General features: G+C 41.5%; 1 protein-coding gene across 1 annotated transcript; it reads right to left on the bottom strand.

The window, feature by feature from the left end:
- Positions 1-4476: 4476 nt before the first annotated feature.
- Positions 4477-15575, bottom strand: LOC134462544 (aminoacylase-1A-like). The gene is made up of 15 exons (XM_063215629.1): positions 15489-15575; positions 14815-14958; positions 14369-14433; positions 13757-13861; positions 12863-12957; positions 11423-11499; positions 11186-11275; positions 10741-10797; positions 10076-10149; positions 9192-9241; positions 8901-9045; positions 8344-8412; positions 7590-7669; positions 7329-7389; positions 4477-6227 (listed from the first exon to the last, which is right to left on the bottom strand). The coding sequence occupies exons 2-15, from the start codon at positions 14942-14944 to the stop codon at positions 6054-6056; spliced, it is 1272 nt and encodes a 423-aa protein (XP_063071699.1). The 5' UTR covers positions 14945-14958; positions 15489-15575; the 3' UTR covers positions 4477-6053.
- Between the last annotated feature and the right edge of the window lie 5 nt (positions 15576-15580).

Here is a 15580-nt window from a genome sequence, read left to right as displayed (position 1 = left end):
CAACATAGATTCAGATTCTGCTCAAGCTGGTACTATTCTGCAGAAAGCCACAGGCTAGTCGAGCCGAGAGACACAGTTCATCACACTTGTTTTGAATAGCCTACTTGAATTGACTTACCGGTATAGTTGTCAACAAACAGACATCTTAAATTAACATTAGGCAAACCCAACCGCAGGCAATAGCCTACAGTAAAAGGCTCAGCGGTGATATGACAGGGCCCTGTAGTCATTACTTTTGTAGCCTAATCATGTTAAATTACTTGTCTTACATGTTTTTGTCTTTGACAACTGAATAATGCTGCATTCACATGATTGGGGAGCCACAACAAAACACACATAACTTGTCATATAAGCTTTATTTCATGAACAGAGCAATCAAACTAAACCAGGCCGTCACATTAAGGGTGAGTAAATTTCAGCAATAGTATGTCCATTTGGTGTGTAGCAGGGCTTACATGTATAGGCCTATTAAGTTATCAGAAATAAGTGCCATGAAAAGCACTGAAGAAAAACACACATGCAATAGACAAAAACACAGGAGAGTGAATAAGTCTATGGTAAGACAGGCTTGAGCAATGGTAGATATGTTTCACAATCTCAAACACTTAACTGGAAAGCAGCATGGGGTCAGTTGTCCTTACTGGCCAGACAGCTCAGTTTCAGTTCTCAAAAGACATGATGGAGCAATGGTAAACACACATATATGTAGATATGTTTCACAATATCAAACACGCAATGTGACGCAAATGTGATGTGGAAATTGAGCATGTGAGTGGTGTACAACATGTGCTGTGCACTGTGCAGCCAGGGGCACAGCAGCAAATTGTGGGCCCTATGTACAATCAGCTCCGATGGAAACCCACAGCCATATATCTTCATAAATCGGACTGTGTGTGGGCCCCCTATACACATGGGAACCTGGCGACTCAGTCACACTTTGCACCCCCCAAAACGACACGCCAGTGTGCCACAGAACACTATGAAGAGGCAGAGCAACTTCGCTGAACCAAAAAGGGCAATGTTTTAAGCTTTGACTCCTCATGCTATTCCTTTGGCAGCCCAGCAGCAGGTCCTCAGAGTGCTGTGCTGTGCTGTGCTGTGCTGTGCTGTGCTGTGCTGTGCTCCCTTCCCCTCCGCTAAACAGACTATAATTACTGACCACTCCTCCCCTGTGGTGCTCCCCCGGGAGACGACACAGCAGCTCCTAATTGCAGCAGGTCTCCCAGATGGGGGGGGGGGGTGGGGGGGGGGGGGTGGTTAGCGAGCGAGACAGAGAGAGAGAGAGAGAGAGAGAGAGAGAGAGAGAGAGAGAGAGAGAGAGAGCTGAACTGTTTTTAAAAAGTGAGTGTGGGTCTCGCTTACAAATATATATGAAAAAGACTGTCATGTAACATGAGTGAAAATACAGATTCAATTGTCAAGTCGTTGGGATCCTACGTGTCAGTGGCTGGCAATGTCATAGAAACAGAAAATGTGTGTGTGTGTGTGTGTGTGTGTGTGTGTGTGTGTGTGTGTGTGTGTGTGTGTGTGTGTGTGTGTGTGTGTGTGTGTGTGTGTGTGTGTGTGTTAGAAAGGGGAGTATAAAAAGAGACAACGGAGTGTGCAGAGACAAGAGAGCAGTGCCACTGCAGTAATTATCAGACCATCTGGAGAGGAGAAGCCAAGAGTTCACCAGAGGAAATCCAGAGCAGGGAAAGAGAGAGAGGAATCATTTTGCACCTGAAATGATAAACATTTCAAAGCTATTATGACAACCCATTACCAAATAGTGTTTAATGGCTTTTAAGCCTGCCGTTTCCAGTGATTGATTACTGGAACCTTTCCTGAGAACTTTCAGCTTTCCTGAGATTTGCTCTGGCAAATCTATCGTTGCCTTTCTGATGGCTGGTGCAGCACACATTGGAAAAGTGTTGAGATTGGGTGACCACACTGTGGTGTGTTTGTAATGCCTACTTTATATGGAGGGTCAGTAGTCATCCTCTGCCTGAATATGAGTCACTGGTTTAATTAACCTGACCTTCGCTTCGCCATACAATCCCATAGTGAGTCGAGGTTCAGGTAGAATTGTGGGGCAGATGTGGCATCAAGAACCAATCCCTGAGTAAAACACAGATACTGTAATAAGGCTTTGAGTAGTTCATTTATTTCCAGAGTCTCATAATGTTTAATGTGGTATTTGTAACTGCCCATCACACAACATGTTCATTCTCTTCATTTAATTCACAGAACTAACATGTCCAATGTCAATGCAATCAGCTTATCAACTGTTTTCTATTCTATTAGGTGCCAAATCCAGGGTTTCCCTTCATTACCTCAAAATACACCTCTTCACAAAGGCCTGTGGCTCGATAACCACCCCACCCCCATCAACGCTTGCAGACACACACGCATATCTTTGCCATAGCCTATACCCCCCATGCTAACTCCACAAGATCTGTGGAAGAGAGGGAGGGTGAAGTGTTTCATTAGAAGGTCCTTCAGCAGCAAGACAAAGCATCTCATTCATTTCTAGTGTCTGGCATCCTTCACTTTCGATTTGATTTGATTCTATTTGATTCTATTCTATTCTATTCTATTCTATTCTATTCTATTCTATTCTATTCTATTCTTGCCTATTCTATTCTCACCCACATCTGAGTCCCCCTCCGTTGGGCATGTTTGCTGAGTCAACATGCACCTGTTCACAAAGGATTTTGGATCCTAACCCCCATCCCAACAACACACACACACACACACACACACAGACACACACACACACACACACACACACACACACACACACACACACACACACACACACACACACACACACACACACACACACACACACACACACACACACACACCCCTCTTCTTGGAAGGCAAAAGACTGTAGGCATGAAAAGCATTTTGGTGCAAGAGAAGGAATCATTATCATTTTCATTTTTAATATTATTATTGCCAATGGTCACATACATTACAGTATTTGTATGTATATATGGAACAAGACTGCACGGTATTAGTTCATTCATTTCAACTATTCCATCTACATCAGCAAAGAACCATTTTAGTGTCCTTGGTAAGTATGCAACAACATTTAACATTATGTAGGCTACTTAAGTATGAAACAACATTTAATATTATTACACTGTGCCTGTCCATTACATTTAGGCATGTACAGTGCAAGTACACAATATTGCGTGTTGATACAAAAAGGACACCATAATATAAAGCTGTATCTGAAGTATTTTGTATTTTTTGTTTGGCTTTGTACTATGAAGACCCTCCTCTGTTCCCCATGCAGGCTATGGGAGGTCATTGAGGGTGACAGAGCCTTTGCTGTGGCTATCCCACACTCTCTTGTGGAATCAGCTGCCTGTTAAGATTAGAAAGGCCCCCCTCCATTGCTATTTTTAAAACAAAAGACTGAAATGTCACTTTGACTCCCTTTGCCTTCCCTCCCCAGCCCTTCATGTTTATTTTAGTATTATTTCTAATTTATTGCTATATTAGAATATTTAGACCTACTTTCATATTTGTTTTCTGTATTTATCTGAGCTAAATGTAATTTGCATCGATCTTCTCTTTTTTAAAAATCCATTGATTAGGCCATGTAATGCTTGGGGCAGATAACTGCATTGAAATTTGCATTAGAAAATAATATGCACGTGCATTGCAAGGATAATCTGTTTTTCATTGTACTGCCACCACCAAACACAGGCTTACAATTCCTCTACAGATCCAGTGTTCCCCTTCACTGGGCCTATTTACTACGTCAATACAGTACACACCTGTTCATGAACTCCTGTGGCCTCTCAACTTCCCATCCCAACACTTGCAAACACATGTCCACACCTCCCTGTTTTGGAAAGTGTGAAAGCCTTGAAAGCCTTTAGATGCTATATAAAGCAGTGCCTACTGTCCTAGTGTCTTCTAGGTCAAATATTTGTCTTTTTGTTAAAAAGAAACTTGCTATTATTACCTTTGCCAAGGAGGTTATCTTTGCTTCCATTGGTTTGTTTGTATTTTGGCAACATGAGACAAACAGCTGTGAATTGGAATGGTGGATAGGAACAATTAGGCACTGGAACACCATCTATCCATCTTAACACTGAGATTTTTGAGAGTGATTCCTCATCAGTGAAACTGTCTGAAAATGAATGTCCTCCGCAGGCCTGCGTTCTCAGTACTTTAGAGTCCTTCAAATACTTTCTAATTGAAGACAATCTGAATCCTTTTATCTGATTAGTACCAGATCAAAACATCTTTTAATGTTTACAATGTCTTCCTGCACTTTGGAGATCAAGTTGGAGATACACAGTTCAGGAAGATGATTGTGGTTTCATGACTGTGCCCTTCACAGCTCTATTTCACTACATGGCACTGCACTGCACAATGATGGCCTGCCCCCTTGTGGTATTGCACTGTATTTCACACAATCTTTGTATAATCAATCCGTGTACAGCTCCACATAGATGCAAAACTTTTTCAACAAAATGCATTTTTAAAATTCTTTTATTAATAGCAATTCAACATCATTTCAATAAAGTCAGCTAACATTGTTATTGTTATGCAGTCAGCACAGCAGACAATTTATAAATCTCTCCTGACAGAGGTTCTGATATGTTTCTTTTTTTAAAGTATTCTTAAAATGTTTTAAAACAGACTTTGAGCCTGAAATACGTTCCTCAAAATATGATTAGGTAATTATGTAACAAATACATAAAATAAAAACCTATGTAATCAAATATAAATAATCAAATCTAAATCAATAGTGCTCATGAGGTATTACAAATAAACGTGAGAAGTGATGTCAGGAGACAGCCGTGTGTTTATAGCAGCATGTGATAAAGCACCCTGATTCCTTTGACTATGATTACGTAAGAAGCAACCATAGATCTACACAACTCCCATTATTTGCGAATAAGACAATCACAAAATTTCTATTTCCTCCAAAATTCTCCTAAAAACTCCTGAGGTCATTTACATTAAAGCGACTATATGCAATACAATGCAGTGGCATTGCGTGATTTCATTTGAAGCGGAAGAAGATGATCAACCTTTGGTGTAAATTTAAATCGTTAAAAAAAAACAAGCACCACACAAACTCAGATTTGAATAGGCGAAACATCACCGCCAGAGCAGTGGCAACCACATTAGTGGAACCAGAAAACAGTCCATAAATGGCCTCTTGAAAGGAAAGGGGAGAGAAGAAGAGGGAGAGGAGGATACAGAACCAAAAAAGGGGTGGAGCAGAAGGGCAAGAGGAGACGGGGTAAAAGACGACAATCAACCACGATGTCCAGCAGGTGTCATGGCAGGCCATCTCACAGGACGACAGTTACAATACAGTGAGACTGTAGCCAGGGCCGGATTAAGATGGCCTGGGGCCATCTTAACAGGTTGCTGTCGGGGCCCCAGAAGGCAAATTTCGCCACAAATTTACATAGACAGTGTCATAATTATGAGCTAGGGTTAGAGGATAACATGTCTACCAACTGTACTGAAAAAAGGTACATTTTTCAATATTGCATCTTGTCACAATTCTGCAGTTTTTTGCAGGTATCATATCTAGCCTGTGCATTATCCGGTCCTGACTGTAGCCTTCAGATATCAGATGATGACAGTAACGATATGCCAGCTAACCAAACTTATGAGGATGCTACCAACCGTTGAGACTAGTTAAGAGAAACAAGGGGGTTAGTTAGGGTTGTGATGGTAAGAGGCAGAGAGAGAGAGAGAGAGAGAGAGAGAGAAAGAAGATTCAGTAGGGTTAGGAGGAGCCACATTTGTGATTGAGCAGCATGGTGAGAGGCATGGAGCATGGAGAGAGAGAGAGAGAGAGAGAGATAGAGAGAGATCGAGAGAGATAGAGAGAGAGAGAGAGAGAGAGAGAGAGAGAGATAGAGAGAGATCGAGAGAGATAGAGAGAGTAGGGTGTTTAGCTGTTTGTGATTTAGCAGTACTGTGCAGTGCCACTGGTCTCTGGAATACCGGTTTACATTATAATGATGAAAGCGTATCAATTTATAGATCTGCTCAATCACAAACGCGGCTTTTTATCAGGTATTTAATCACATTTGTAATTTATCCGTGGGTAAAGCGAGCACGCTGGCCAGGGCGGGCACCAGCATCTCGTACACCTGGATGCCCTTCAGGAACACCTGCTCGTTCAGGAACTCGTTGTGGTCGTGCAGCAAGATGGGTGTGCGGTTCATCGGAGAGAAGCCTATGGCGGGTAGACCCACCTAGGAACACAAGACAAGGACAAGGTCAAGGTCAAGCCCAAGGTCAGCTTTATTGCCAAACTATAGGGCATTTCTCAAAACTCTAGTGCACACACTTCCAAGTATATCAGCCTAATTAGTCATGCCCAGTGATTGGATACTCTTTGGTGAACTCTGCGGAGTATCCAATCACTGGGCGTGACTAATACAGAGTATCCAATCACTGGGCGTGACTAATTAAGCTGATACACTTGGAAGTGCGCATACTAGAATTTTGAGAAATGCTCACCATGTAGAAGTCATGCAGGGAGTAGAGATGGAGAGTAGCTGTATAGCTAACTCTGGTACAGAGATAACACAGCACATGATCCCCATTACATAAGCTAATAAACGAAACATACAGTGAAATGAAATTGTAGTGCTTCCTAGAGCCATAGTGTTTACTGAACATCTTATGGGCATGGCAATACACAGACATATAAAACTAAGGAGTGTAACGCGCTCAACTCAAACAAAGTGAACAACTGGGTGCTCATTCCTCGAGAATATATGAATTAAATAAAGAGCAGGACAGCACTCCAAGTTTTTGTGGTTTATTGCCCGTCAGACGTTTCGGGGTTAACCTTCTTCAGTGTCGGGTTTTGCCCAAAAACTTGGAGTGCTGCTCTTTATTTAATACACAGATATAACAATACAATAACAACAGCACCACAAATCGGGGGGAAAAGCCACAGAATATATGAAAGGGGATGGAAAGGCATTTACTGTATATCATGCAAACGCAAAAAGTACATCAGAAGATGAGGAGAATCATTTGTGAAATACTTATTGGACAGTAGACAAGTGCCACAAACACAGATCATTGAGCTATAGAGCAAAATGCCCATGCTTTGCCATTCTTTGTTTTGCTTTCCTTCAAAACCTTGTCAAATTTCAAATTATACTGTACAGTTCAGCGCTGAGAACTGCCACCCAGGAAAAAAACGAGAAATTCAATATGCAAAAGGTCCCTGAGAGGGTTTGTTTGTTTGTTTGTTTGTTTTGCTCTGGTGTGACAAATGGCATTAGCATCAGGCCAGTTGAGATAACAGAGACAGGGGAAGCCGGCGGAGAGATACATACTGCTCGGATGAAACGGCTGTCCGTGGCAGCGGGGAAGATCTCCTTCGTCAAAGTCATGTTCCTGTCAAAGATAGAACCAAGGAAACATCACAATTCCTTCAAAGCACAGGACAGGGAGGCTGTTGTACAAAATATAATTTCTATGTGCTTATCTGACTGTGTGTAGGGGGGAGTTTTTGGAAAAAGAAATAGAAGTACAGGTGTGTGTGTGTGGTGTGTGTGTGTGTGTGTGGGTTGCAAGTCGCAGTTTGCGCTCCTCACATGCTTTTGCAAGTGGAACTGAAAGTTTTCCACCATGGGTCACTGTCCTCAGTTGATGTTGTGTTCTGGTCCATGTGTTTCTGTGGAGAAAAAGAAAAGACAGAAAAGATGTGTGAAATATCCTCACCACTTTCTATGACCTTTGCCCGGATATTTCAGCACCTCAGGATAAGCAATGTCTTTCTTCCTGAACGGTGGATAAAAAAAACTGCACTTGCGCACACACGCACTCTGGGGGGGGAATTGATTTAACCACCCTCCAGTACTCAGTCCAATATCCTCACCGTGCACCGCAGACGCTCCCTAGTGTCCAGGCTATGTACAGCAGCCAGGCATGGTAGAGGGGTGGTGGGGAACCATGACAGCCCTTGGCTGTGTCTACTTACAGTAATCGGGTTATTGGGTCATGCAGTGTCAATTCATCACACTGAGAGCATTTTGCCCACTAAGAATTTTTTGGGGGATTTAATCCTTAATCACAAGTGCATACAGTATATGCAGGTAAATGTTTTTTGCACACAATTTTGCCAATGCTCACTGACACGGGAATGCAAGACTTGATTAGTGAAGTATCAGGCATTGATTTGGGAATAATATGAAAGACTAAATCCCAATGGTAATGGTTTGGTTTTTAAAAATGTAGAAAATGTCATTGTTCACAATGGAGTGTTCACACAATTGAGTTCATCTGGAAAAAATACTTGTTGCAGTTGAAAACAGAGAGGCCTGATTATGGCAGTGATACAAAACCCACCTGAGCAAACTTATAGGTGATGCCCTCACCAGCCTCACGACACCACTTCTTAATCTGCTCCTCAAACTCCTATGGAGAAATGTAGTCAGTAGTCAGTTAAGTTTCAGCGATGGGCAACCTAGATTCATTAGTTTACAATACAGTGTTGCATATTCCAATTGACCTGGTTTTACCTGTCCAGTTCAAGCAGGTGATCCTTCAACCAGGCAATCACCTGGATGAACTGGACAGGTCAAACCAAGTCATTTGGAAAATGTGACATTGGACTGTACCAGAGACGTTCTAAATAGAGAATCTTTGACTGTACCTAATGAATCCAGGTTGTCCATCACTGTAATTTAATTTGTTATTAAGTGTTTCATTATTATTTCATGTGTAGAACTTAATTCAGTTTCATGCACAGAACTTAATTCAGAAATTCAGTTTTAGCTTGCCGATTGCGTTCAAAAGGACAGTGAAAGGTTAGATACCAGTATACCTTTACTGCCAATAGATTATGTGGTTAGACACTTCACTTGTTACAGAGTTGCAGTGTTTAGTAGATGTATTAAACAGACCTGCAGGTTGACAGTGGGCGGGATCCTCATGTCGAAACTGACGTCCATCTCAGCGGGGATGACATTATATGCCACGCCCCCATTCACCATCGTCATGTTCACTGTGGTGACGTCACCCAATGTGAAGCACTCGCTGGTGTCCAATCTGCAGCACACGCGCACATGCACACACAGCTTCTTTGTCAATCGTATAGAGACTACACTTATTATGGTTAGTACAAAGAGAGAGGCAATGTGTACATTAGTTACAAAGAAATGCACTCGCCAAAAAAAATCCTCAAAACTTCTTACCTATGCTTCTCATGCTCTCTGAAGTCCAAGAAGGAGTTAATGATCTTGCGCTAAAAATTGTGCAAAAGACAGACATTCACTGTAAGCTGTTCATACTAACTTCACACAAAAGCATATTAAATCACATTAACCTATGAGTTTACACACAGTACATGTTAGTAAATATTTTACAGTGTTTTTTTTACAGCATTATCTCTATGGTACTGCTGATCATTAAAATCAGTGGTTCTCTACCTTTTATGAAAAACGTCCCCTTGCCCTGCCTAATCATAATGCTGCCAACACCCCCCTTAGTATCAAAAAGTTAAATAGAATAATGCCCCCCATTTGAAACTGAGTGAAAAGTAGAGCCCCCATTGAAAAACAGTCATTTAAATTAGAGAGGCACCAATCAATCGGCCGCTGATCATGATCGGCAGACATTAGCAAAAATTCCATGATCAGCCATCAGCATAAAGCAGACCACAAGACATTAAATTCCTCACACAACTTTTGTGTTTTGATTAAGGTTACATCTGGAGCTAGTTGAAATACATACAATGCATTGGCCTATGCAAATTGTAATAATGATTGGTCTACTTCAATTTAGAAAACGGATGGTCTGTTAAAAACAAAACAAAACAAAAAACAAGGAAAGATTCTCATCCTTTCTGTGATCGGCAGTGATTGTAATCGGTAGTAATCGGTGATTGGCCCAAAAAAAGCTGATCGGTGCATCTCTAATTGGAATAGATTAAACATACATGTAGCATGTAGATGGTATATGAAAAGAATTATAATGTACAAATGCTACAGTGTGTAATATTGCACTTTCCACTTTCCTATCAGAGTAGTTACTTGAATTCTGGTTTCATTGCAGCTTGCTATGCACCGGTGTGACTTACCAGCTTCTCTGCAGCCGTGTTCTCCACAAACCTGGAGCCATGGCCAGGACTGCCTGGGCAGTTAATGGTGATCCCTGAATGAGCATGACAAGGAAACACATTACAGACAATAAACTATATAAATAGCTATATGACAAGACAGACCAATACAGGGGTCAACCATGGGTAAAGCATTAGAGTTAAATGGGTATGCCACTATTTTGGGGCTTAATACAGTTAACATCGTTGGCCAGGGTTTATAAAGGTGGTAAAGTGTCTTATTTTTCATGTAAGCCGTTGTCTTGCTTTAAGACAAGTTAAAAGAGGGAGCATGTCGCTAAGCTAGTGAAAGTCAATGGATCCGTGTAGCATGCTACAATGCTACACGGATCCATTGACTTTCACTAGCTTAGCGACATATTCCCTCTTTTGACTTACCTCAAAGCAAGACAACGTTTAACATGAAAAATAAGACACTTTACCACCTTTATAAACCCCAGCAAAGGATTTTAACTGTATTAAGCCCCAAAATAGTGGCATACCCCTTTAAGAGAGGCAATAAAACACTTAGCAATTGAGTAGAAGTAGAGTCTTATTAACTTCTTAATTGAATTGAGTCCCATACAAATATCTGCAGACATTGTAAAGCAAGAGTTGGACGTGGTTCAAACAAATCATGTACGTACACCAGGGGCTCCTTTCTCCATAAAAGACAGTGAAGGGCTCTCCCGGGTTGGCCAGGCCTGCAGACAGACACAACGTAAACACAACGTTTCTAACAAGCAGGGAGTCAGGAGACAATGTAAACATAATGTTTCTGACATACAACACAGTAAATCCAGCTACTGTAGGTTTGAGGAGGCAATGTAAACAACACTGTTTCCAACATACAGAAGCAGGAGTCAAATCACATCTACTATACCAGCAATAATAGTATAAAGGCAGAATACTGTATTATTTGTAATCTGTATTACATTTTTTCCATTAAACCTGAAACTATTGTAATCAGTCACAACTCCAAAATGTCACTTTGGCTCCTCATTTCACTTAACATTGAACTGTACACTGTGTTGCACTTGGTTAGCATGTAGCAGCTGAACATTGCAACCGAAACAGATTTTTTACAGATACCTTCATCAAGTGCAAAGCCGATATTCAGCTGCTGAAATTCAGGATGCTTCACAAACGTCTCCATTCCTTTGTGACCGCCAACTTCCTCATCTTAAGAGAATTGAGAAAAGATACACATTACAGGGTTCACATTCCACACCAATTATGTTACAGAGTTGGTTATAGAACTCGTTATGGTCTATGTTACTTTACTGTATATATTTCAGCATAATGCCACTGTATACAAGACTGTCTCACCGGGTACGAACATCAAATGAATGGTGCGAGCAAACTTCTTCCCTGCAGCTTTCAGTCTGCGGATGGCTTCGATATACCTGTGTGTGAACAGCACACCACCCATAAAAAAGAGCATGTACTGTAACTAAATAATGCCAATGCCATAAGCATCTGAAAAGTGACTTCATCTAATGCAGACTAAGGTGCTGTTTCCACGTAGCCGGATATTTTTGTAAACGCCACTGTTTTGGCCTATTGTTTCCATGTATACAGAGGTTTAAAATCTGCATATCAAAATTATCCAGATTTAAAAATATCACATTTAGGGGACTAACCGCAGAGATACACCAGCGGCGACGCGACTCAAGCGACAGAGTGTAGCAGCAAGCGATACGAGAGACTGAGGAGACTAGAGTATGTCCGTACAGGCAGAAGGGAAAGCATTCAAGCATTCCCATTGGCTGTGGTCACTGACCTCTATACAGTCATTGGCTGTCGCGGCTTGTCGCCGAACCGCGTCATAGAAAGTTGAAAAGATTTCAACTTCAAATTGTCGCGCTCGTCGCGCAAATCGCTCTAGTCTCCAGAATCGCTTTTGTCTCTCGACTCAATACAAAGTCAATTACTTCCGTCGCTCGACTCGCTCAGATCGCCGCTGGTGTATCTCTGCGGTAAAACACACCTGTTAGAATGGAGTTTCTATTCTTATCCACATGCTGTGTTTACACCTAAACATGATAAAAAATGTCCACATTTAAAAATATCTGGCTACGTAGAAACTGCACCTAAGAAAAGTTAATGTGATCCAGAGCTTCATGGGTTGGACAATGAAACTGAAACACCTGTCATTGTAGTGTGGGAGGTTTCATGGCTAATTTGGACCAGCCTGGTGGACAATCATCACTAACTGCACATTGCACCAGTAGGACCAGTGTGAAAGTTCAATTAGCAGGATGAGAGTACTTTTGCTCAAAACATTCCAATGCACACAACATAATGGGTGACATATCAGAGTTCAAAAGTGGACAAATTGTTGGAGCACGTCTTGCTGGCGCCATCTGTGACCAAGACAGCAAGTATTTGTGATGCATCAAGAGCCATGGTATCTAGGGTAATGTCAGCATGCCACCAAGAAGGATGAACCACTTCCAACAGGATTAACTATGGATGCAAGAGGAAGCTGAAAGGGATGGTCTGGTGCTGACCTGGACTGTATCCAAAAACCATAAAACCGCATCTGCCCAAATCACGGCAGAATTAAATGTGCACCTAAACTCTCCTGTTTCCACCAGAATTGTCTGTCGGCAGCTCCACAGGGTCAATATTATACACGGCCGGGCAAATACTATATATATTATTGTGGTCTAAAAACAGGTGTTTCGGTTTCATTGTCTAACCCCTGTACATGTCAATGCATTGATGGGGCTTCTCTTGGGGGAAGTAGCCATGTTATCAACTCACTGTATGGTAACAGATTTCATATCCTGTGTGCCCCTGGCGTAGATGTTACCCTCAGAGTCCTTCACGGCTGCAAATGCATCATATTTCCAGTGTTCCTGAGATTAAGGAGTAGACATTCAGGACTTAACGGTGCAGTATGTAGAATTATGGCCAGAGTAGGTATTGCAACTATGCTGCTCATTGGAACTGTGCTGTATGACGAAAATACAGCATGTTGAAAAGACAAAAGTGCAATTTTCCCAGTCATAATGAACACTTAAAATTTGATGGTGTTGGTAAGTATTTGTTAAAAAAGGAAACATTTATGAATGGCCAGCATCAATTCTGGAAATAAACTACCGGAACTAAAAATATTTCATACTGCACACTTAAAGCAAAATCAGTAGTTATCAGTAGTAGCAGTAGTTTTTCAACCTTAAAATAGCCTAGTGTTTCAGTGGTTCAGCTTCTATGAATGTGATAGGACACTTCTGAATTTGATTTGCTGCCCTCCACTGGCTACGATAACACTCAGCAAGTTAATAGGAGTGGGGCATCTCTGTAAGTCTCTAAAGGCGTGTTCAGGCCGACGGAGAAACGTGCCAGCTCCTGCACCTAATCCCGAACCGGCCAGAGTTCATGTTGCAATTCTGAGCATTCAGGAACCGGAAAGTTGGTTTACGATGTGAACCGAAAAGTACTTGGTTTTTTGCAATCGGGGGGCATTCGTTCATGCTACTTTTTTAATACTAAGGGGTCATTGACAGGCTTATGATTAGGTCAGGGAGTCGTTGGGGGACTTATAATGAGGTCAAGGGGGCATTTAAAAAAAAGATTGAGAACCATTGTTCTAAGAATTGGTGGTGAGAAATATCCAGAAAGGCAAAAAAAGAGGCCCACGTTAAATGATCATACCTGATAAACAGGGACGACGTCGGTGTGAGAGTTGAGTAGGATCGACTTGAGGGCAGGATTGGTTCCCACCCAGGTCATGATGGTGACCACTCTATCAGGACACACCTGAACAGGACACATCAAGCACATCACAATATGACTTTTTTTTTAAGATGCATCCTAGCATCTCTATAAGAAGGTATGTCCGTCCGTCCGTCGGTCTGTCCGTCTGTAACACATTCTTACGTGCACTACATATGGTTACCATATGATAGGGGGGAGGCGCTATTTCCCCAGATGCAAAATACTCATGAAAACTCGATAGACAAAACGCTAGACAAGTGGACGCATCTTTGTCGGCCTGTCGGACTTGTTTTTTCACATTAGATACAGAGGTTACAAAGGTATGGACTGTAATAGAGGTAACGTAAGTTACTAGCATTGTAACTAAGAATATGTTACAGCAAAAAGTAAGCAATTACAGTAAAAATTGCTTTTGTAATGTGTTACTCCCAACACTGATGTCTAACATGTCAGGACTTTCTCAACCTGAGCTGCCTGCCTCTACAAAGTGGCAGTGCATGCAGAATTCATTACGTGCCTGACAGATATGCTGCCAGAATAGACCATTACCTCGATTTTTTTGATGGGAAGGTCGAGCTCTTTGGCGATACGATCAAGGAAGCCCAGTGCAGCATCTGCAATTAGGGGATTTTCAAATATGTGAAACCTTTGAGGGAGATATATTATACATCAAAACTGCTTGTTGTTTCCCCTCTAAGAGAGAGCTCTCTGCCAGCCAGGTCCAGAAGATAATGATCAATCTGGAGTGGAAAGCAGTGCAGGGTCAGAGTTCACTTCAGTGAGTAATTTGCAATATCTGAGAATTTTCTGATACACATCTCAACAGGTAATTACTTTTATATAAGGCCTACATTATTTGCTAGCAGCAGGCAATAAAAAAAACTATTTAATGTTATTGTAACAATATTTTTGATTGCTTGCTTTTACTTCTACTGCACTGCAGCCTAGTCTTCTATTCTATATATATAAAAAAGAAAAATGTATCAGGATCTAACCATAGTCGGGAGCTGGGTGAACTGTCTTCAATCGCAGGTATTCTCTGAAGAGGGTGACAGAAGGGTGTTCTTTCCCCTCAGTGCCCTGCGTGCCACCTCCGATACTGGGTCCGTCTTTATCTGGTAACATACTTGCACCACGAGCTAGAAGAGAGGGGGTCAGTAGAACTCTATTCATACAAAGAATGGTCATATTGTGCTTTGAAAATGCAATAAACCTTAACTGTCATGGTTATTGAACTTCAACTGTGCTACACCTGTGGTGGGTATTGTCCTGTCCAATCACAATAGGTACGAAACACAATGTTACAATTCTCGGGAAACAAAATATAGAACTTTAATATGTTACAATTTCACACGTCTTAGAATACAACCGGCACACCATAGTTAGTGTCAGGTGAACACTGACAAGCAATAAGGAAAACACAGCTGAGTTCGTAAGCATCGTAAATCAGATTACTGGCTTCGTTGTTGTTGTGCTAAAAAAAATACAATTAGCCTGCTAGCTAAGCTAGCACCGAATAGCGAAGTTAATAATTTACACTCTATGTATGACAAATAAAATAGAAATGTGCATTGCTCTCTACTTGTAATTAATGATAAATACAGAAGGATTTAATGACAGCAAATGTTAAATGCGGAAATATCCCTGCAACAGCTCCCATGCTACCTACCGAGATTCTCAGTACAAACTTCGCCTTTACTTCACCCAGTGAAAACATCAGGACATGCAGTCGATGTGCGACTCATCGATGTTAATCATTGT

This window comes from Engraulis encrasicolus, chromosome 14, assembly GCF_034702125.1.
Source record: "Engraulis encrasicolus isolate BLACKSEA-1 chromosome 14, IST_EnEncr_1.0, whole genome shotgun sequence".
Classification (NCBI taxonomy): domain Eukaryota; kingdom Metazoa; phylum Chordata; class Actinopteri; order Clupeiformes; family Engraulidae; genus Engraulis; species Engraulis encrasicolus.
The sequence above is the reverse complement of the archived record's forward strand: the minus strand, read 5'-3'. Positions and strand labels throughout refer to the sequence as shown.

Coding starts and splice junctions, on each gene's coding strand:
- LOC134462544 (XM_063215629.1), bottom strand. CDS start 14,944: ATGTTACCAGATAAAGACGGACCCAGTATCGGAGGTGGCACGCAGGGC. Junction 11,500..12,862: donor ATGAAATCTGTTACCATACA/GTGAGTTGATAA, acceptor GTTCACACACAG/GTATATCGAAGCCATCCGCA. Junction 9,242..10,075: donor ACACGGCTGCAGAGAAGCTG/GTAAGTCACACC, acceptor CACAATTTTTAG/CGCAAGATCATTAACTCCTT.